At 37.2% G+C, this 23,823-nt stretch overlaps 1 protein-coding gene across 1 annotated transcript in view; it reads right to left on the bottom strand.

The window, feature by feature from the left end:
• LOC125278637 (neurexophilin-1) overlaps nt 1-19,453 on the bottom strand; it is a 29,314-nt gene extending 9,861 nt beyond the window's left edge. Inside the window, exon 1 of the mRNA XM_048207936.1 lies at nt 18,632-19,453. Within this exon, the coding sequence (XP_048063893.1) occupies nt 18,632-18,685 (54 nt within the window). The 5' untranslated portion in view covers nt 18,686-19,453. The remainder of the gene's footprint in view (nt 1-18,631) is intronic.
• Between the last annotated feature and the right edge of the window lie 4,370 nt (nt 19,454-23,823).

Consider the following 23,823-nt stretch of genomic DNA (forward strand, 5'->3'; position numbering starts at 1 on the left):
TTCTCAGTAAATATGATGTTTAACAAGGAGTACAATTTTTGAAGCAGTGCAAAAAGGAAAGTGATCGTATACAGTATAAATTATAATGTGTAAGATGAATGATTATAATGAACGAATGATTATAATGAATTCATGTTTTTCAGGGGGTTAGGGTCCAGATAGCCCCTGCTGGTACATTCTGTAACTGCACCATGGAGGGGTTTCTTTCCTTTTGTGCCGTTAGCAATGTAAGCATCTGGCCGGTCGGTGTGTTTAAAGAGACCTAATGGATGATTAGCTGGGTGATAAAACAAAAAAAGGACAAGAGCACTGCTTTAGGCAGCAGATGGTAAATAGCTGAGCAGAAGAAGGAAAAAAGAACTAAAGAAAGAGCTGAGCAACTGAGTCACGGAGCTAAAGGTTGCATAAGAGGGGGGCGAAAGGGAAAGAGAAGTAGTGAGTGAATGCGAAAGCTTCTTTAGAGGTGAGCCCATGTGGGCTTTACAATTTGAAAAGATCTGCTATGATGTTGACGAGTGCAGAGCCAGATCAGGACAGGTAACACCTCAGAATCTTATTTCACAGAAAATACAAACACAGAGGCCAGCAGTTCAGGATATGATGTAACATCTAAATAGAGGATTGGATTAGATTCCACAAAAAAACATAATTTAAGTTTTGTGGCTATTAGTCCATCATCTATGTGCTAGTGTACACCTAGAAGTTGAGAAAATTTACTAGAAATAAACTACTGTAAAAGAATAAACCATCTGTCCCACCTCAACGTTCTGTTTCAGTGGAAAACACCAGGAATGAAAAACACTCATTGAACAATTTTACAAGGCCTTAAACAGTACATGCTATATAAATAATGAAATTGTGTTTTTGCCGTCTGGTGTGTGTCATGTGAGTCATAGAGAATGCAATGGGGGTGGGGGTATTTGTCATTGTGGTAAATGTGACTCATTTAGAGTTATTGACAACTAGCCTTAGGTGTTTCTCCAGGCGACAGAAAGAGAAGATGATTTTTAGGGTTTCATGTTTTGGAAGCAGGGATGAAGGAGGTGTTGAAGGAGCAAAAATGGATGCGTTGACAGAGAGAATAGTATACTATAGTACTGCACTCTACAGTATGTAAACTAGTGTTGAAAAGCTTGGGGTCGATAAGATATTTTAATGTTTTGATAGTGCTCACCAAATTATTTATTAGATTAAAAAATACAGCAAAAACTGTAATAATATGAAACTTTATTGCCATTTAAAATAACTGTATTCTGTGTTAATATATTTTAAAATGTAATTTATTCCTGATGTCAAAGCTGTATTTTCAGCATCATTACACTCCAGTCTTCAGTGTCACACGATCCTTCAGAAATCAGTCTAATATGCTGATTTGGTGCTCAATTTTTTTATTAAATAAAATTGGTTAAGTTAAAAGTGATCTGATTAAAAGTAGATAAATCGCTTTGTTGTCTGTTAGATGAATAATTGTAATATATATATATATATATATATATATATATATATATATATATATATATATATATATATATATATATATATATATAGTGAGGAAAAAGTATTGCAAATAGTTTACTCTAGTTTTATACTGCACAGTTTGCACATCTGAAAACTTGTATACTGTATACACACTGCAAAAACAGTATAGTATGGCTTTCCAAACATAGCCTGAGGAGAGAGAAGGTGGGAAGAGCTGGAGGAACAGCATCTCCGATAATGAAGAAGGCATCCGGAGAGCAGGCAGATGACATTCAAAGCCGGAATGAGACAGTAAAGTGAAGAAGAGAGAGTGGGAGCTGGGAGAAAGAGAACAATGCAAGCAGTTTAGAGAAGAGTAGGGAGATGACCGGTGTGGGCCTGTCAGCTCCAGAGGCAATAAACAGGCATTTAAAGCGACAGGTACACAGTTTCACCCCAGCCAATTAAAAACAGACTGGCACAACAATCTACCTGAGTCTTTTAAAGGGACAGCTACAGTGCTCTACCGAGGCCAATTAAAGAGACGACAGCATCATTTTACTCAGCAGAGCTCAAGCGACTGCATCTGGGAATACCACTGATTCTGCTGATTTATCCGTATAGGAGAATCTGTGACTGTTCTCAGTGCCATGAGGATCTGTATTCCATGGGCTCTTGTCTGAAAACGTTGAATAACGCTTTCATAAATGTTTTACAATTGAGTAATGGGGCTTATTGTAGCTTTCTAATTAAATATATGTTGTCGCAGACTAAGGTGTCATAAATGAAAAGAGTCCCGTCAGCCATGAAAAAAGAAATTCTAAGCAACAAATATGCAAACTGTTTTTCATTTTTTCCCAATATTAATTATAATAATAATGCTGTAGGGTCTGATTTTCTCAATACTGCATGCACTTTCAGTTTTTATTGCAAAATACTGAAGCAGTTGTTAATTAAATATGTGTGCTTATTATCATATTGTTATGAAAAATCTTTGTTCAAGGAAAAAAACACTTTGCATATAATAACTTGTCGTCTTTGAAGTGAATTTTTCAATATGGATTTAAATTAAGCTCCTATCAGAGGTAGGATTGCAAGCTGCTGTGGGTAACCTTTTAAAACAGCAACCTTTTGGCCTCAGAGGGCTGAAATATTCCATAACGAGTGTGTGAGAGTGTGTAGCCAGCTCTGGCTCTTTGAATCACATCTCCCCTGGCAATAGTAGAACAGACAGATACACTATTACAGAGTTTCAGACTGATAGCACTGGAGAAAGAGGTACATGTTTTTGCCTAGTCGTTTAAAGAAACAGGCACTGCAATTAATGTAAACCTTCCTGAAGGGGAGAGGCGATGTTCCCTAACTCAAATTCCTTTCTGAAACAAAGAATATGCCAGTTTGTTCCAATGTCCTATAAAAGAGCTTTGCAATTTTGTTATATACCTTTTTCAGACTTGAACTAGTCTGGCTATCACCAGACCAAGCTCAATTTAAAATTGAACATTGGTCTGGGGAGTTTGCTATGTATTTCCTACTGCACAAGAGGCGTGATCAACGAGCATTAGTCACGCAATTGGATAGTCCTTCAACCAATCAGATCAACGATCCGGGTGACGTACTTTGCAGAGCGACGCGAAAACTCCAGACAGGTTTACCGTGTGTCTCAATCAGCTCCCTAGTTCAGTAGTCAGAGCACTGATCAGGGAATCAGCCACATTCACTTGCATGATATACTGATTCACGACCTAGGGAACTAGGGAGCTGATTGAGACGCAGGGTTAGTTTGTTTTGTTTTGTAGCATTGATCCGCGGTTTGCAGAACCAGTAATGGCATCAAGCGATTTTTGCAGGTTGTGCAAAAAAACATGAAAGTGATCGGTATTTACACCAACTCGATTTGTTTGCTAACTAAAGAAATCATTCAGCATCGTCGAGAGGTTAAAAGGCGACTCTGATACTGTTCTGGTTCAGTGTAAATGAACGCGGAATATAGCCGCCCTAAACTACGTCATTGTCATGACAATCAAAAAGAATTCCAGTCAGCTCAGGCGGCACGAGATTCAAGAAGCAGGGAGACGAAACATATAGAGCAAATAATAAAAATATTGTCTACCATCAAGGGGCATTGAAGTAAAAGAGTCCTGTACTCACATCGCCAAGCAAACCACCAAAATAACAGCAGAGAATCATTGTGTGTCATTAATCGCCGTTTGTAATCTTCCTATGAAGAGACTGTCGGATCAACGCTCTGCTACATTTCTCTCAGATAAGGCAAATGCTTAACACAATCGGCGTCAATGTGATTGTGAATTGTTATTTTGGAGTGACGGTCGTGCGAGAGACGGGTAGATCAGATAGAGTTTGAAAGCTGCTTGCCGTCGCTTCTCTATCGTCATCGTGTTATACCCGCCAATAGCGAGCAAGGTGGATAAGCCAGTCTGTGATTGGTTCCCGCAAAAGTTTAAAAGCGCAGCAGAAATGAATGCACGGGTTTCCAGACTGAGTTGCCGAGCAAAATCAAATCGCCGGCAGATCAGGCTGGGTTTACCCAGACTAGACTTGAACAGCAACATGAATCAAAATTTAGTGTAGAGATCTTACAGTCCAGTATATCACAGAATGTTATTCTAAAGGTATGTTTTCACAATCTTTAAATCAAAATGCAATATCTTTCTCTCTCTCTGAAACCTTTCTTTTCTACTAATTTAACCAATGCTGAGGAAGAATAATATTCACCAATAATTTCACACTAAGTGCAAATAGAATTTAGATGCTATTTACACTAAGTAAAAATAGCAATATACTCTATTGTAAAAGTGTAAAAGTTCTTTTCAATATATGAGTACATTTTAATTAGATGCTAATATTTGCACCTCAGTATTTTTGTACATTAACAGGAGAGTAAATGATTATATTTATTAAAATTATTAAAAGGATGCTGCCTCTCTACACCTTCCCTAACCCTACCCAATAAATACTTTTAATATTATTAAACACTTGTTAGGCAGTTTATTTCAACTTTTAGAACATTATTTTCATTTTTTTTTTTTTTTTTTTTTATTAAATAATTGCCTTTCTGATGTGATATGTGATGGGAAAATGGAGAAGAACGAGCTCGGAAAAAGGTAGATTCGAACCCGCGTTGATCGCGTTAAAAGCCAGGTATGTAAGCTTTACTCGCCACTGAAGACGTTGAATTCCATGCATCTTTTTTAAAACTTGAGGGGCCCAACCAGACATTGGCGGGTGGAGCTAGTGTAAATAGCACTTGCCATCATGGGACGCTATTTGCACTTAATGTAAATAGACACTCCGAAAAAAAAAAAAGGTTCAAGGTTCACCAGACACTATTTTCCACTGGGTCTGTTTAAAAAAATGCATCACATTATGGAAGTCAAATGTATTGTGATTGTCATTTTATATTGTCTGTCATATAAGCCCAGCCCCTAGTGGTTGTCCCGAAAAATTAACATGTAAATAAAAATTAATTTTATTCTTTATAATTGCCAGTTAATACATGAAAAATCAGTAATACAACATAGAAACAAATACAAATACAAATGAACATACTGTTCAAATTTTTAGGGTCAGTAAGATTTTTAAAATGTTTTTGAAAGAAGTCCCAGTTACACTTTATTTCGACAGTCCACTTTAGACATTCTACTAACTATAAGTACCTTTGCAGCAGCGTTGCCAGGTTTTCACAACAATTGTTGCCCAATTGCTACTCAAAACTAGCCCAAATATACCCCAATCGCATCACAAAGTCTCTTATGCTCTCCAAGGCTGCATCAAAAATACAGTAATAATAATAATACTGTGAAATATTATTACAATTTAAAACAGTAACTATTTACTGTGTATTTACAAAATACAGGTCCCTATTCCAGTACATTTCCTCCACTATGGGCCGAGCTTAAAAAGTTAAGCGCTACTGTCAGCCAGAAAGAAGTAAATAACACCAGCCACTGCATATGAATCCATGAAAGAAATATATTGCCAGACTCGTGATCTTTACAAGTCTCCAAAGAGGAAAGTCGAAAATGAATCAAGGTACCTGACAAGTGCATGTCAATAAGTCTGACAATGTGTCTTTAATTTGGTGGTATGATTCAGATGATAACCTCCTCTGAGTACTCAAGGTACTGCACACCGACAAACACACACTGTATTATGTCCCAGTGGAAAGACACTGTGCTGTTAACCTGAGTGTCAAATTAAGTTTGAATATTATGCAGAAAACAATATGTATGAGATGAGATTTTCATTTTCTAAATCACTCCCTATAATTGAGGGAGAGGATGGGAAGCAGACAGGGTGCAATGAAAACTACCTCTCTCGCTCTCTCTCGCGCTCTTACTCTCCGTCTCTCTGTCTCTCAATAAGAGCCGTGCGCTCCTGTGTTTCCTCAGGCTGTTGGATTGAAATCTCCATCTCTAATATGACATCAATTTTTAATTAAAGGCCCCAGATCCCACTCAGATTCCTGAGTGTTCGCCGACACATTTATTTCTCTCACTCTTTGCAACAGACCTCATCCGCTCACACTGGGAGATTTCTCCTTCTGTTACATGATTAAAATCTGCAAACGGCTCTGCCCTTAGAACTAATTATTCCACACCAAGACAAGAGGCGCAAGGGAGGGAGAGAACACAAAGGGGAGAGAAAGGTAATTTCACAAGAAACAAGCCGTTTGACTCTTAATGAATAATTTATGCCGGCTTCAAGGGGGTCACAAGAGCCCAATAAGCAGACCCTTACACCCACCTATGACCTCAGTCCCAGCCAAAAACATCAGTCTCTTCCTTGCTCCTCCTCACCTCTGTCTACGTGCCCCTTTACATGGCCCATCTCACTTGAATTGACCATCTGAAATTATTTGGATGGGTTCAGTTCAGTGATGCTCGCTGGATCCAGGGCTAATTCAGTATTCATGGTGAGATGGCGGCGCATGAATTGGCTGTCAATTTTTTTTGCATTATGTTATATTGACAGAGAGAATGTGCATTTGGGTGCAAATCAGCACAATCTGTTCTGTGCAAGGTGAGGCAAGTATATACAGGCCAGGAAGAGAGAGGTGGGCTGGGTATGGAGAGAGAGAGAGAGAGAGTACTTGTTTTTGTGATTTATGAGGACACAAATTTGTATAATGACATGGGTATTACACTGGTATTACGACGTAAACATGAAATATGAGGACATTTCATGACTCCTCATATTTAAAACAGCTTTAAAAACAATGTTTTATTAAAAATTTAAAAATGCAGAATGTTTTCTGTGATGGGTAGGTTTAGAGGTAGGGGTAGCGTAGGGGGATAAAATGTACAGTCTGTACAGTATAAAAACCATTACACCTATTGAATGTCCTCACAAAGATAGCAAAACAAACCTGTGTGTGTGTGTGTGTGTGTGTGTGTGTGTGTGTGTGTGTGTGTGTGTGTGTGTGTGTGTGTGTGAATCTTTTGTTGATCCCAGAGCAACATTCCTGTCCAAAAACATATTCATAACCCTATCCCTACCCATAAATCTAACCTTACCCATAACTTATCTCTAAAATCAGAGGGAAATTATAGGTGAAAAAGAATTGTGAAGAAAACCCTTAACCTTGTTGTAAGCCTAATCTTGACATTAACTCCCTCAAATCTGATTGGTTGATTGGAATGTTTTTCCAGGATCAACAAGATTTTTTTTTTTTAATTAATACTTTCATTCAGCAGGTATGCCTTAAATTGATCAAAAGTGATTTGAATTTAAATGAACACTGTTCTTTTAAACTTTCTATTCATCAAAAATTCCTGAAAAAAAATGTGACAGGTTCCACAAAAATATTAAGCAGCACAAAAAAAACTATTTCTTGAGCAGAAAATCATCATATTATAATGATTTCTGAAGGATTATGTGACACTGAAGTCTGGAGTCATGATGCTGAAAAGTCAGCCTTGCCATCACAAGAATAAAATAGATTTTTTTTTTTTTTTCTTAAAATAGAAAACGGTTATTTTAAATTTGACGAACAATTCATAATATTACTGTTTTTACTGTATTTTAATCAAGCAAATGCAGACTTGGTGAGCATAAGGGACTTCTTACCGACCCCAAACTTTTAAAAGGTAGTGTATAATTAACTTTTAAAAGGGAGGGAAAACGCTTTCCATATCTTTTGTTCTTGATGCCAAAGGCTGTGCATCCAATTAAACTCAAACGTGTTGTGTGACATCTTCAGAAAATCACGAACAAAACTAAACAAGAAAGAAAATATAATGTAAATTAAGTGTGCATTCACTTGCAATGTGTAAAAACAGACCATATTGTGTTTTATGATTTTTTTTTTTCTTGCCGAGAGCCAAATGCATAATCAAAACTATGTTGACATATTGGTTATATTTACAACAATATGAACTATATGTTAACTGTGCACATTGTTGGGCCTATTTAGTCTGATTTCTGAAACAAAGCCAGTTCAGAACCACTGTTCATTGTACCCATAAACATGTTGTCCTGGGCCCTGTGAATTTTAGTGATGGATCTGTGAGTGAGGTAGGGTGAGGCTGGGTGGGCTGGGTGACACAGTAAGATCCAACAAGGCTATGTGTGGCAGCAGTGCAAGACAGTCTAACGGAAGAGGTTTGATTTTATGTCATCGACACAAACACCATCCTAAACTACATCTGTTCTCTCTCCCTTCTTCCACGGCCGAGAGCACAGCTGATGCGCAAAGTAATGGGATTCTCCATAACACTATAGGACAGGCTCTAACAGGCAGTTTAGATCTCATCTATTTGACCCCATTTGCACTTGTTAGGATCATTCATGGAACGCACTGAGAATCAGAGAGAGAGAGAGAGAGAGAGATGCAGAGAGCAGGAGAAAAAGAAGGGTGGGGAAATGAAATTGTGCACTCCTTTGATAAATTCTCTAGTAAGAAATGTCTGGTATTAAGGGATGACTCTTGAAGTGATAACATTTCAAAGGTAAAGTATCATGAACATGATAATTTCAGTGCTGTTACACCAATGTTTTACATCATTCAGGAATGTCTGAAGATCACTAACCACTTTTTGCTCCATTCTAGGCCTGAACGGGATGTTCTTCACATCTGATATAGCAAAAATCAAGGCTGAATTTAAACTCTCTATGTCCCCAGTACATCAGTTTAACAACATTTCAATTTTTTATTATACAGGAAATTGTTTTTATGAACACAAAAACAATTTCCAAAATGTTGACAAGACTATGTTTTATATAACACCTGTTTAACTTATAACATGAAAGTAAGGTTAATAATATAACTTAGAGAACTAAAAATTCAGTTTTACTCAAATTAGGGTGATGCAAAAATGAGTACACCCCACTGAAAGTCTCTGGAGCAAAGCTTAACTTTAGACTACAAATGTTTAATTTAACTACAGGTTAGTGTAATTATTCATTACACAGGTGTCCAGCAGACAGTTGATTATAAAAGGGTGTTAAAACCCCTTCCCATTTCATGCTGTCAGCAATGGCACCACATGGAAGAGAAATGTCACAAGAAAATTATTTCTTTACACCAGAAAGGTGAAGGCTACAAGAAGATCAGCAAAGCTTTACTTATCAGTCAGAATACTGTAGCAAAAGTGGTACAAAAATTTAAAAAAGAAGGAACTGCAACCATCTCACAGAGACGTCCAGGTCATCCACGGAAGTTAACACCTCGACAGGAGCGTCTTCTGATGAGAACGGTTGAAGAAAATCAGCATGCAAGTTCACTGCAGTTATCTAAAGAAGTAGAAAGCCAAACTGGGTGACTATTTCCTGTGACACAATACGGCGTACACTGCAGAGGAATGGCATGCATGGGTGCCGTCCACGAAAGAAGCCTCTCCTAAAGCCCAGGCGCAAAAAAGCCCATCTAGAGTTTGCGAGGGCCCATGCTGACAAAGATGAAGACTACTGGGACTCTATACTCTGGAGTGATGAGACCAAGATAAATGTTTTTGGAACTGATGGCTTCAAAACTGTATGCCGTCGCAAAGGTGAGGAATACAAAGAAAAATGCATGGTGCCTACAGCGAAACATGGTGGTGGCAGTGTCCTTATGTGGGGCTGCATGAGTGCTGCTGGTGTCGGGAGCTGCATTTCATTGATGGCATCATGAATTCACAGATGTACTGCTCTATACTGAAAGAGAAAATGCACCATCACTCCGTGCCCCTGGTCGTCATGCACTTTTCCAACATGACAATGATCCTAAACACACATCTAAGGCCACTGTTGGATTTCTGAAGAAGAACAGGGTGAAAGTGATTCACTGTCTCCTGATCTGAACCCAATCGAACACCTATGGGGAATTCTGAGCATCACTCTCCATCCTCTCTAAAAGAGGTCATTCTTGAAGAATGGAAAAAGATAGATGTTGCAAAATGTCGCCAACTTGTTCATTCCATGCCTAGAAGACTTGGTGCTGTCATTAAAAATCATGGACACCATACAAAGTACTAGATGTAGTAGTTTTTGTTGTGGGGTGTACTCATTTTTGCATCACTCTAATTTGAGTAAAACTGAAAAATGTGTAATCCAAGTTATATTATTAACCTTACTTTCATGTTATAAGTTAAATAGATGTTATAGTAAACTTAGTCTTGTCAACATTTTGGAAATTGTTTTTGTGTTCATTGAGATATTGTTTAAAATGTTACTTTTCAAAGGGGGTGTACACATTTACACTGAGCACTGTATATTAAAATATTAATTATTTGTGTTTTACGTATTGACATTATTTATTTAAGCCATAAGTATACACTTTTCTTTAAAACACATACTATTCTTAATGTTTTCAAACAGTATTTGTTACCAGGCTCAGAGCTAATCCTTGAACTGACAACTCGCTTAGTAATTAAAGACTTTAAAATTTCAAGAATTAAAAATTAAGTGGACACCATGGGGGAGGAATAAGAAAAGCAATATAACTCTGTTTTCATCCAGCCTTGAAGGTTTCGCCAGCAGATGCCTGTGTCACACCCTAATGATGTCAGCAGATGCCTTTGTCACACCCTGATGAGGTCACTGCAATGCTCTGGTAGTACAATAACCATCTGTCTACTTTCACAGATGGTGACAGATGTCCATGCTTCAAATAAACTGGATGTAGCACTGCATCCATGAAGAAACTCATCTTTGCCCCTCTCTACAAGTCTATTTGAAGTCCAGAACCTCCTCAGACATAAACAAATATGTCCTGCTTTCCAAATCATAATTGGTCCAGCAGATCATTTGCTTTCGATGAAAATGGATTGATTAAAATCCAAACTAGAGGTAAACCTTAAGCATAATTTGAACGCGTTTTTGAATAGCAAAAATGTTAAAAGACTCAAAAGTACTAGTTATTTTCCTTAATGTATGTAAATGCAAAAACAGACACATTTATAAACTCTGTCAGGTTCATGTAAATTAGCAATGTTGGTTAATGTATGAACATACACATACATTTTTAACATTTAAAATTGTATAGACCCATTTGGAGCAGACGTCACAGTTACGTCACTTGCAGCTGTGCGTGTATAGTGGTAGCAAGTGGAGGAAAATGTGCAAAATCCACAGAATAAAAGAAAAATATTTTGTTGTGCCTCTGGATGTCAAATGAAGATAGTCTTCATTTTTATAGAATACCATCGCTGAAAACGCCCTTTGAAACTAAACGCAGACGTTTATGTTGCAAGTCACAGACTGGACTGATAAAACCTGCAATTATTAGTCTACTATTACAGCATGAATTTGATGTAAACAGTAAGTCTACATAATATTCACATATGCAGTTCATAGGGGACATACGTACATAGTAGTTACAGCATATAATAATATTTAAACCTATAACATTTTACATAGATCACTTTTAAACACAGCCTATAACATTTTTATTTCACAATTCTGACTTTTTTCTTGCATTTACATGTTTATATCTCCCAGTTCAGACTTTATAACTCGCAATTGTGAGTTTATTTCATATCTCTGAGGGGAAAAAGTCAGAATAATGAGTATATCTCACAATTCTGTTTTTCCTTCTAAGAAATGTGAGATATAAACTCAGATTTGTGAGAAATAAAAGTCTCACAAACTTTTTTATTCTTTTTTTCCATGGCTTCCATAGACTGCTACTCTCATTTTCTGCATATAAGTTAACATTAAAATGTACACATTTTGAACTAACATCAACATTTAACAACAGGGAATAAATTAACAAGGCACCACTTCTTTGGTAAATTAAAAGAACACTAACTTTAAAGATGCAGGTTAGCAATGTTGCAGGAAAGTGGAGTCGATTTTATATTTTTACATTTTGGATGTATTATTATTTGTTTATGTTGAATGTATGTAGTTTTTCTTTTTTTTTTTTTTTTTTTTTAAAGATGCTTCATGACCGTCACGTCGCGATCATTGCAGTGTCCAAAGAAAATTTCACATGCTCAAAGTCTAGTTTGATGGCCCTTTTACTTTGCCTTCTGTCCTGACATACATTTGACCATAAACGGTGTCATTCTACAGTCAGTATGGTATATCATGTCAGCTACTGTCATAGTATAGCTGTTTGCCTGAACAACACATCTGGTTTAATATCACAGACATGACATGACATGACAAAGGTAACTCTGTCGCCCCCTTGAGTACTGAGTTTTCTGGGTTTTTTTTTTACCACAGTAACCCTAGAGAATATGCACTTGCGATGCATTGTGTCTGTGTTTGCACAGAGTGTTTCTGGTCTTAAGAAAATGGTCCTAATCACAATGACAAGAGAACGTTACAAAGTCCACATCTTGCCTTTCTTGCTTAGTATAATGTAAGCATGATAACTACCATAGCGTTAGTTTCAATTAAGCAGTGTTTTAATATTTATACAGTGGCATTTAACTGAGATATAATTGGATGTTGACAGTAGGGCTTAATAATCTATACATAGAAGCTGTGCCATTTAGTTGTCCTGTAGCTTATCTTGAAAAGGGAGAGCCATGCCAATGATGCCCATCTCTGGGAAGGAGGTGGATTGGAAACCTACTAGGGCTTCACCAGGGGTCAGCCAGTCTGTGCTAATGCGTAAAAAGCAGTGTTCAACACACATCACACAGATAAACAGCAGTGTTTAATGAAACTGTATCTCACAGTACCTTTGGTACTATGCATTGTCTGACTTGTTTGTCTTTGAGTGACTAACTTACTGTCTCAAGATGAACTGTGGGTCGATCTAGGGGACAGTCTCAGAATTTTTTTGTACAGTAAATCTGGCCAGACAAGGCAGCAGACCGTGAGGGACAAGAGAGGCCTCGTTGAACAGGTGAGTCACAGAATATCTGACGGTTTATGGCATGCAAACAGATTTTTAAGAGCTGTTTAAGAAACATCAAAATTGGACACTGTCAGACTTCAAACACTCTCTCTTTGGGTCTGTTGTGTACTTGGCTTTTTTCAGTAATTTAGTTTTAGGAGTATGTCGGTCCAATAAGAAATGTCCCTGTAAACTGAATGGGTCTGAAAACACAAACAGCTTTCACTCATATTGATCACATGCATTAAACAAACAGTGTGTGATTTGATGTTTTGTACACACACACACATGCATACACATTAACACACAGTCTTTTAATCTTTTCTGTGTATGCCAAAAACCAAAGCTTACTGCACTCACCCAGACAGATGGACTGGAGTTGTCTGATTTTAATGTCAGTGTTTAGTTTATTTTCCCTCATGACTGTGTAGAAAGTGGACTGCCGGCACTGAAAAATGACATCTTGTAACTGTATTAATTTAATGAGCTCATAATGAGAATGATGCTAGGCCAATATCATCAGCATAAACGCGTTTAACGCGGTAATTGCCTGCAATAAGCTCTTGACTGCATGACATTGTTCTGTGGAGAAATCACTTAAATCATCACAATCAGTGAAAGTGAAAAGAATGAAAGAGGGTGAAAAGGATGACTGTTGATTATGTGAATATTTAAAGAAGAGAAAGGAGTTGGCTACCTTAATGTGCAAGTATGGACATTTTTTTATTTTATACTGTTGTGTATTGTTATTTAAAATGTTTTTGTTGTTTTTATATTTTGGTGTGTTTAGTGAGATGTGTGCAGTATAGATCTGTTCAGTGTATGTTCACACTGCAGCAAAATATTGTTGTCACTTCCTATCTGAGTGCTTATTTCGGTTCGTTGTCAAGTCAAGAAGCAGCAGATCTTCTTTCCACATTGTGAAGTATACCCGAGTGATATGGATTATGGAAAAAGAAAAAAAAAAAAAGTAGGGTGGAGACTTAAAGGCTTAGTTCACCTCAAAATTAAAATTCTGTCCTTAATTACTCACCCTCATGTTATTACAAACTCATAATACTTTTGTTCATATTTGATAAATCTGAGAGATGTCTGTCCGTCCACTGACTGCCTTTGCAGCGACCACTTTGAAGCTTCAAAAAGTTCATAAAGAGATCGTAAAAAAAATCCATATGAATGGTTTAGTCCAAATTTTCTGAAGAGACTTGATCTCTTTTTATGACCAACAGATTTAATTTAAGCTTTTACTCACATGTAAACATTGATCAGCAAACATAAGCAGAAGCTCAAACGAACCTGTATGACGCACAAGAACAAACCTCTTCTGGAAGCTCAAATGAGCTGCGTAACACACGAGAATGAACCTCATTGGTTGTGGAGCACATTTGAGCTTCCGGAAGAGGTTCTTGTGCATCATTCAGGTTAGGTTGAGCTTCTGCTTATGTTCGCTGATCAATGTTTACATGCGAGTAAAAGCCTAAATTAAATATTTTTTGGACTAAACCGCTCGATTCAAATGGATTAGTTTTATGATCTCTTTATTAACTTTTTGAAGCATCAAAGTGGTTGTTGCAAAGGCAGTCTATGGATGGACAGACATCTCTCAGATTTCATTATTAACCTTCTGGTGCTCTTCAGTCATTTTTGACTGAAAAATTTTACGCTTTGTTTTTTTTTTCAAATATTTTACTTAATTGGTATGGTACGAAAATTGGTAAAGTTTTGGCACTTGCTATGTGAACACGCACACAAATCAAGGACATGATTCGAGAAGGTCACACTTGTACTCCTCGTGGTCAAAAATGACTGCGTTTAAAATTAATGAGAGACAAATTTCATCTTGTGAAAAGTTTTGGTAATGCAGCCAAACAAAATCTTACTGAAAGCTAATTTTTTGAGATATCAAGCTGAAATTTGGAATACAACTTGTTTAGATTTATGGCTTTGATTTTCTTGCAATTTTAGAGTAAAACATGCTTTTAAAATATATATTTCATCTAAAAATTGAAAATAGTATTTAAAACTATTATTTAAAACTTTTTTCACTTTAGCAAAAATTAACAAAGAGATAACATGTGTTACCTCTGAAAAGAGATCAAATTTAAGTCTGTGCTCTAAAAGCATTCAAAATTTATGACAGGAAATTTAATTTTCCGGTCTATGCTCAAAAAGTGAATAAATGGATTATAACTACAGCGTAAATATAATTTATTACCATAAAATTATTACAAAATATTAAATAAACTAAAATATAGTACATTCATTTCATTAAAAATAGAAATAAAAAATCTGTCATTTTTGACCAACACTCGAAGAACACCCTCGAAGAGGGTTAAGATTAAGATTTCACCCTTTAATTCTATCCAACGGTTGTTGATTGTACAGAGGCAGATCTGAATGCAAGCTTGCAGTCATTTGTAAGAAAAAGGCAGGGATTAAGCAGACTAAATGATTGGAGAAGTCTGGAGATGTTGCCATTGAGAAGTCTGCCTTTTCACTGCAAGATTAAGTTTAAAAAAAAAAAAAGAAACATGGATAGATGAATCATTCACAAACAGATCAATAAGATGCATTAGGTATAGGTATTTCATAACGACTTTCAGTCTATGTACTGTGTACAGAATCAAACTGAACAACTACTGTAATTAAAATATAGAAAACATCAAACAGGTCAAAATAGCAAAAACACTGCTATGGTTTTCAACAGTATATGTCAGCTGTCAGGATTTCGAGATTGGTTTCTGTATTCAGACAAAATGATAATTTTGTGGATTCGCTCCCATAACTTGTAATGTGTATGTGGCCAGGTTTTAGATGTTTCTAACCTTATAAGCATCAGTTGATTTTCTTAGTTGCTAAATTCAGTCAGCTCATGGCAAAGGGCACAGATTTAATAAAAGCTCCTGAGTTTAACTAGGTGAACGCTTAAAGGCTTTATTAAAGCAGGCCCTTTAGTTTCAATAAATCCGCTGAAAATTAGGGTTGATTATTAATGTGCTCTACATGTCTATTAATAATAATGGCATAATAGTGTTTAATAAGGGATAATTCACAGATTGCTCTATAATTTATCACTGTCACATGGTAAATGAATTACCCATGATGCCCAATTTAGGTGTGCGAACACACAAGCCATTTTCTTGCGTCTGACTCCCCTCAGGTTTTAAGTAATGTGGCAGATAAATGACCTAACGCCGTAAGCTAAATTGGATAATTACATTATTAGTGTCTTCCTGATGTAAAGTATGGTTATTTATCTGAAGGTATTCACTGACAGCATTCTGCAGGCCACACGAAGAAAACCAAGTATGGCATTTTAATTAAATTCCTTATAACCTTCACCTGTAATTTTATGAGTCTGCTCTTTTCAGTCTGTTTCTTTTCTTGACAATATATATATATATATATATGTTTCAAATCATGAAGTAAAATATGAACCATTTCTATAAGACTGTGTTTTTTCTTTATTAAAACTGTCAAGCCCAGAAGATTGGTGATGCCCTGGTATGTATGCTACGTATTTCTCTCAGGACTTCCCCCCATCAAATCCAAACTTGGGTTACATATTTAAGGGAATGTGACCTTATTAAATTTCCTCTCACTGGCATCCCCGCTCAGTTAATTACACGTAGGTGTTTTGTAATTATTCTAAGGAAGATTTGTCATGGTTATTAGTTGTCCGCCCCCTTCCGAATAGACAAATGTAAGTAGCCAAATGGGAGGCTTTACAGCAGGAAGCTGGATTTGTACTAATGCAACATCCTAAAAAAGACCCTGTATGTGGCATAATTAAACTCTACAAATAAAGCAATGCTTGTTTGCTGTTTAGATTCCTAATTCTGATATGCTTCTGTTTTTCCACTTTAATGACATAATTTTGTATCCCTGCAGAATACAAGAGGATTAAAACGTGTCAAAGAAGAAGTCATGAATTATTCCAGCTACACAGCAGATAATTGTAACACAGAGACTGCCAGAGGGGGATTAAATTTAGACTGCGGGTGTTAAGCTATAACACCCTCACAGCAGGTGCATAAAAAACAGGCACCGTACACAACCTTTGCTCTAAAGTTAAATTATGGATATTTTGCTCATTGATATCAGCCATAGGGACACCAAGAGCAGCGTAAGACTCTGTACAGTGTGTCAAGACAACAACTGACTCCAACCCCTACAGGAATTTTTCATTAAAATGTTAGCGGTGGAGATTTTCTCAGAGCTCTTATTCTCAGAAGTGCCATGCCTATTTAAAGGAGGCACATGCCGCCCTCAGACTGTTGCGCAAAGTGGATTTTGAGAGCTGCTAAATAATAGTAATAATAATTATTATTATTAGTTTCACAAGTCATGTCAGAAAAAAAATGTCTAAATATGCTGTTACAGAAATCAATTTTAGTTCAATTGAGTCATACCTTTCACAAATTGTTTGCCCTCACCTAAATAATAATAATAATAAATCATTATTAACTGTCATGCAACCATTTTAACACTTTTTTGCAATGGAAACAAAATTTTTGCAAATGTCCAAATGATAATTTTCCTGTTATCACTGGGAAGCTGCTTTGAATCAATCTGTACTGTAAAAAAAAGAGAAAAAAAAAGCGCTATATAAATGTAGATGACTTGACTGATCAAATTTTAGGTCAGGAATTTGAAACTTGGTCTCTTCGCACTGAGAAAAACAACTATATACAACTATATTTATACTTTCAGTTTATATCAGTATGTAGCAGAATGCTTGAGTGTGTTCATGGTCTTGCAGACTAGAGTATGTGAGTGGTGCAAAGTGAATTTTTATTTACTATTTACTATTTTATTTCACTATTTGTGAAATGGAAAAATGGAAAACCTGGAGTAGAATATTCTAGACCGGCTTCAGGCTGTGCTTTTCTTAGTGATAGAATATTCCCTATTGTGATGTATATCCTAGTTAAACACTTACTAGACAAGAACAAATGTAGGGCCATCGGGAATTGATTGGATTGTTAGATTGTTGTTGTTGTTTGCTATTGCAGTGATCTCATATGAGTGACAGGTTGTCCCGCCCTCGCGCCAGTAAACACGTAATCAGAGAAGAGAAGATATGTCACTGCAATTGGAGGGGAAGTTATTTTGATTCAAAAATAATTTGTAATAAATGCTGCAATAATCCATAAGAAAAACAAGAACTGTCAATTTTGATTTCATGGTGACTTTAACTTCTATTGGAAATATTTTCGTTGACAGAAGAAGAAGAAGATGATTTTGGTCTGAAACTCAAGTTACTTCATTTGAATTACTTTTAAAACTGTACAAAAGCACTATCACACTCACAACTGAGCTGTGTAAATAAATGATTCAGCACACTTGATCGTGTGATATTGCTTAAATATTTTCTACAAAAAAAGTTTTTAGCATTGTTACGTTGTGTTTTCTTTTCATCTCTCTCTTTATTCTTTTCTTCTTTTCTTTCTTTATTTTTTATAAATATATACATTTTTGGTCATGTCATGTTCGGTCACTGACGCTCCCTCGAAAAATTAGGATCATGACGCCCCTGAATTTTCTCACCGTATCTTTCTTTTCCCCATCCTTTTCCTCCAACACAAACTCACACAAACTACGCAGAATAGGCATGGGACCCCTTGCGCGCGAAGCGAACCATGACGTTCAAGAAAGAGTCAATACGCGCTCGAGCGAGTCCATCCAGAGCTCGCGCCCTCAACTCCCGCCCTCGAGCGCACGGCGGGAAGACGATAACGACCACCCCTTGACGCACAGGTGACGGCCACGTGAAGCGCACCACTCAACCATTGACAGAGACCCCGTTCGGTTCAATAAACACAATACTGAAACTTAATATAACCCTTTAGACCTCAAATCACCCCCGTAGCCGCTCACCAAGCACGCTGTCCCGTTGAGGAGCAGCAGGATGAAGCTGTGGTCGGAGCGCATCTCGTCGTTGTCCTGCTGTCGACAGCTCTTCGTTCAAGAAGACGCGGTTCCTCCGGTACCGTATCCAAAACAGCCGAGACCCGGTCCCATGTCCAACAAAAAGTCAAGCGCGAGCTCTCCTCTGAGTGGAATCCCACCTGCTGTCTGTCACGATAAACTCCCGCTACTTGGAGCTCGTCACATCCAAAGGTGTGTGGAAACTGACAGGGCACTTCATCGCTGCAATCTGCGTACACTTTGCTCCGTTTCGTGTTGCTGTGTGAAGGGAATCATCTCCGTTATCCGCGCTTTTATGTGCTGGTGACGGTTAGGATCCCAGTGCGCGAGCCTGACCGGAGCGCAAACTCCTCGAGCGTCGCGCATATCAGTACATGCAGACTGGCAGCAGGGCTCCTACATACGCTGACGTTTTAAACCCCCCTCTCTCTTTCTCTCTCCCTCGTCAGAGCCCCAATCATCCTTTTTCACTCTTTCTCTTCTTCCCCTTCTCTCTCTCTCTCTCTCTCTCTCCCCAACCTCTCTGTCTTCCTTCCTTTCTTCCTTCACCCTGTCAACCCCTTCATTCCTTCTCTTTTCTAAACCTAAATCACAATACTCAGCTTCAGTCTTTTATATGACAAAATCCGCAATGATGCATTGCTTGGTAAATGTATCAATACATATCCCTGGATATGAATTCTTTGTTCTTCCAGGAACAACATTCCTGTTATCCAATCATTACCCATTAACTAAAAGGATAGTTCACACAGTATATTTCCATTTAGTTACCTTCATATAATTTCAAACTTTATTTCACCCTCAGTCACAATTGGCTTTCATTGCATCTTTTTCCCCCCATGCAATGAAAGCCAATAGTGATGCTTTCGTTCTGCCTAATATATATGTTTTCCTCAGAAAAAGAAAATAGTATATGGTTTTGGAACAACATTAAGGTGTTATATTGAATGTTATTGGATAACCTATTGATAAGTGACTAACATGCACCTTTGTCTAGGAACATGTCCTTCTCTCGTTGTGCTGACAGAAGGAGCGTCACAGGTTATTAAACCTGATGCCAGCGGTACTTTGACACAAGGAACAAGTCATTCTTATTGGTTTGTCAGCATCAGCATACCTCTGTTATCTGTTTTGGGTTATTTGGCTCTGTTTGCCATCCAAGATACTCTGCCCTCCACCTAACTGGTAATTGGCCCTGGGAGAGGCATACTGTGTGTGTTGGGATGCGATTTGTTTAGCCTTATTGATTTGAAACAGCCCCGGTATCCTCTGCCTTACTATGTGAGTCTAATATGAAATCAGATCACTTGCACTATAGAGCCAACTGAGATAATTTATTTTCTTGTCTGTGTCTTTTTTGGGACCGGGGTGATAATTTCCCTCTTTTTAAATGTTATTGCTTTTCCCTCCCTCTGTGTGTGCATACTTGAAAAGTGACCTTTGACCCTCTAAGGTCACTGTGCATCCCTTGTCAAATATTAATATTGGGCATTAAAGCAGCGTGTGTTGGCTTGGTAATGGAATGGCGAGAGGGCAAAGGGTCAGATTCTCTGATTGAAACCCTGGAGATTGAGACACAAAATGTAAAGATCGAAAAGCAATGAATCAGAGAAAATGCAAAGAAAGAAAAGGAAAAAACACACAAGATCAAGATCAAAGCAATAGACTGATTAAGCCATTTCTTCTCCAAATCAGCTGTTTCCACTAACATAACTTTTAATAGAGAGTGATAAAACACACACATGCTTTCGTCCATCAAAATGTGTGTATTGCTATTCATAGTGAGATACTTTTGTCTGACTCTCATGAAAACTGACAAGAACATGTCCAGGTTATATTTCACCCCAAAATCAAAGAACTAAATAAATTATGTAGTTATTTACATCATGGTATTCATTGTATATGCCTTTATGTTGAGTTAAATAATAACGCTGTTTTACATTCTGACTAATGAAAATAATGGTAATTACAAAAAATGTAAACGTCAAACATCCAAATGCATCACTGTAATATAAATATAACCCGTTAATCTGCAGGCCTGAAATATTTTCATTCAGTAGTTAGTTTTAATGTAAAATAATGCAATTAACTTGACAAACTACATCACTAAAATGGTCTCAGATTCATGCCTCTGTTTTACTATAAAATTTTTATTTCTATATTATAAAATGCTAAATTTTCAATAAATCTTATTGGTCATAAAATCAGGCTTCATTTTTGTTATTCAGTATATACATTTACATAGATTATACATCTATATACATGTGGGGAAATTATAAAATTCATCCAATTCAATTTCTTCTGCAGTATTCAAAAGAAATGATGCATAAGGATGATGTTACAAGCCATGCAGAGTGTGTGTATCTGTGATTGAAAGCGATAGCATGTCTGTGAGCCTGCATTAGTGTAGGGATCAGGACTGAGGGCGTTAGTGGCTTTATCTGGTTTCACAATGCTAATGTCATTTGAGTGTGCTGTGTTGGAGACAGTGGGCAATCCACTGAAGGAGACACTGTGCCTGCAAATTATGTAAAATAGAAAGGTATTTACCTCCATCTTGTGTTGATTTTTGTTACTACAGGCATGCTGGAGAAAATGGTCCAACTGATTGTCAATGACTGTTTGAAATACTAACAACTGTCTTGCTGCCTTGGTGCTCATGATAATGTCATGTTGAATGTCTAGAAAAAATTTGAGCTTTAGCGGTGAGACTAGAAAATATTTCATGAATGCTTATGTATCTATAGAAATTTAATCATAATTACTACTTTCAACCATTTTATCAAATGCCATTTTTATTGCATTCAACCAAGAATGCACTCAGAATTGTCCTCTGTGTATCTTTCTTTTCCCTACAACCTCGTGCTGCCTACAAACAGCATCCAGATGGAGGCATCTTAATAGACAGGATGTTGTGTGAACATTACATTCAGATGTGCCTTGAGGTCTTCCTTCTTCCATATACTTGTTGGGAAGGGAGCATTTTTCAGTTTTCCTTTCTCAGGTTTGGTTTAAGTTTTCATTTTAGTAAAGTGATAAGATTTATTTATTTATTTTACATAACATATGTATTCATCCTGTACATCCTGATCCACTTCTGATCTGAGGGTGTGTTTTACCTATAGCAACTGAAGAGGGCACCATTGCCTTGAGGAAAATATACCAATATCAATATAAGTGACTTGAAAGTTTTCTTTAATTCTATTCTCAGCAGTTGACACAGCATGGGTTTTTTTAAAAGGTGGTTTGACATCAAACTTCAGTTCACTTATTCCAGCTCAAATGATCCTTACCAGTGAGTTGTGAATGATATGATTTCACTTACACTGATGTGTCCCCCATGGTTATGTTTTGTTTTTCCAGGGGGAAAGATTGAGAGAGAAAAAGAACGAGGGACCAAAGCACAGAGAAACAGGATATAAATGAGATAGGCAACCTGTCTGAGAGAATCGAAGTGGCCGAACCATCAGTGCCAGAAATATAATCACAGCTGCCTCTTAATGTTCAGGCAAGTTCAATTTGACTTGGCTAAATCTACAGTGGTACACACTCATTATGAATGTAAACAATAGAAGATGAGGAGAGGAAAAAATGTAGATCACAAATGTAAACATAATCAGTGGGGAAAAAATGCATATGATTGGTGTTTGTTTTGGGCTGTGACAAATTATGCTGAAACATACGATACAATCCCCCAACCCCCCAATTCTACATAAGGCCAGCATTTACCCATACTCAGCTTTTGTAAAATGTCAAAATTACACTTAAGACTTCAGAGGAATGTGGGATGAAAAAGATAACATCAAGCAGGGGACAGATGGGACAAAAAAAGAAACATAAGCAAACTCTCAGCAAAGAAAAGCCTGCGTGAAAGACGTGAGAAAAGTGCAGATGAAGGATGAAAGAGCTGCACTTTCAGTAAAAGGAGAGCAGGGATGAAGGTACTAGAGAGCTGGCCTGCAGAGGTCGAGTTCATTTCTCTTTGAGTTCTGGAGGATCAGGCTTCATCAGTACCTTATTCATCCTTTTTTTCTTTGTTTCTTCTGCTGCCCCTTTTCTGAAGGAGGGCACAGAATGAAAAGAAATGCAAGATTCCAGTTTTTTGATGATAAAAGTTCTACTGAGTTTGATCCATTTGGCTGCTTTTAATTGGCAGGCTCATTACAGGTGTAGGTGTGAGAGGGATGATTGTCAGATGGAAACAACTGTAGGAATAATCTGTCCTGTCTGGCTGCATTTAAAGGTGATAGAGAGGATTTTTTCGTCGACTGAGAAGCCAAAGACTGTTACTGAGTTTTTGAAATGAGTGCATGCGTAAGAACAGCCCCCCTCCTTCACAGCTAATTTCAAAGGAACGCCTCCTAAAACTCGTGCACGAGTATTGGAACACGAGTGTTTACCACCGGCATTCGCTGTGTCGTGTTAGTGGATTCATTATGTTGGACTCACCGCAGGTAACTCATAATCTGCAGTTGTTACTCCTGTCTCCTGACAAAAACATTGCATGCGGCGCCTGTGGAGTGTGGAAAGTTACTGGAGCGCGCAGCCGCGCTCGTCTCTCGCAAGGAACGTCACGGCAGTGATTGACAAGCCAGAGGGCCAATCGTTTACGCGATGATCACGTAAACGATTGGCTGATGTTTTTAAGGCCCTACCTCGTGCACAGATGATGTATATTAATATTATTACTTTCAGTGCACCTAATAAATAGTCTTTTATCAGTTAGTAAAGACAGTTTCAAGTAATATTGCAAAAATGTATAAAACAAAACATCCTCTTTAGCACCTTTAAATGCATTCTAAAAACAAAATGCACTAAAATGCATTATGATCTTGACACATTATTGCTCATTAAAAAGGACATTAAAAAGGATTTTTTTAAATAATAATAATTCAATTGGTATCGGCCGATAAAAGCTATTATTATCACTATTGGCCATTGACCGATTGTTTAAAAAACAGCCGATGATCAAGGCTGATTATATCTTGTCAATCAAAAGGGTGCAGAAAAACTTGTTCAGACTGCAACTCATACTGTGTGTGAAAAAAATCTCTCTTGTGTTAAATTTTGTTAACTTGACAATAACGCTTTTTTTTTTTTTTTTTTTGGTATATCAAGCATTATTAATAGCACCTCCTATC

The sequence above is a fragment of the Megalobrama amblycephala genome, linkage group LG1, assembly GCF_018812025.1.
Source record: "Megalobrama amblycephala isolate DHTTF-2021 linkage group LG1, ASM1881202v1, whole genome shotgun sequence".
Lineage (NCBI taxonomy): Eukaryota > Metazoa > Chordata > Actinopteri > Cypriniformes > Xenocyprididae > Megalobrama > Megalobrama amblycephala.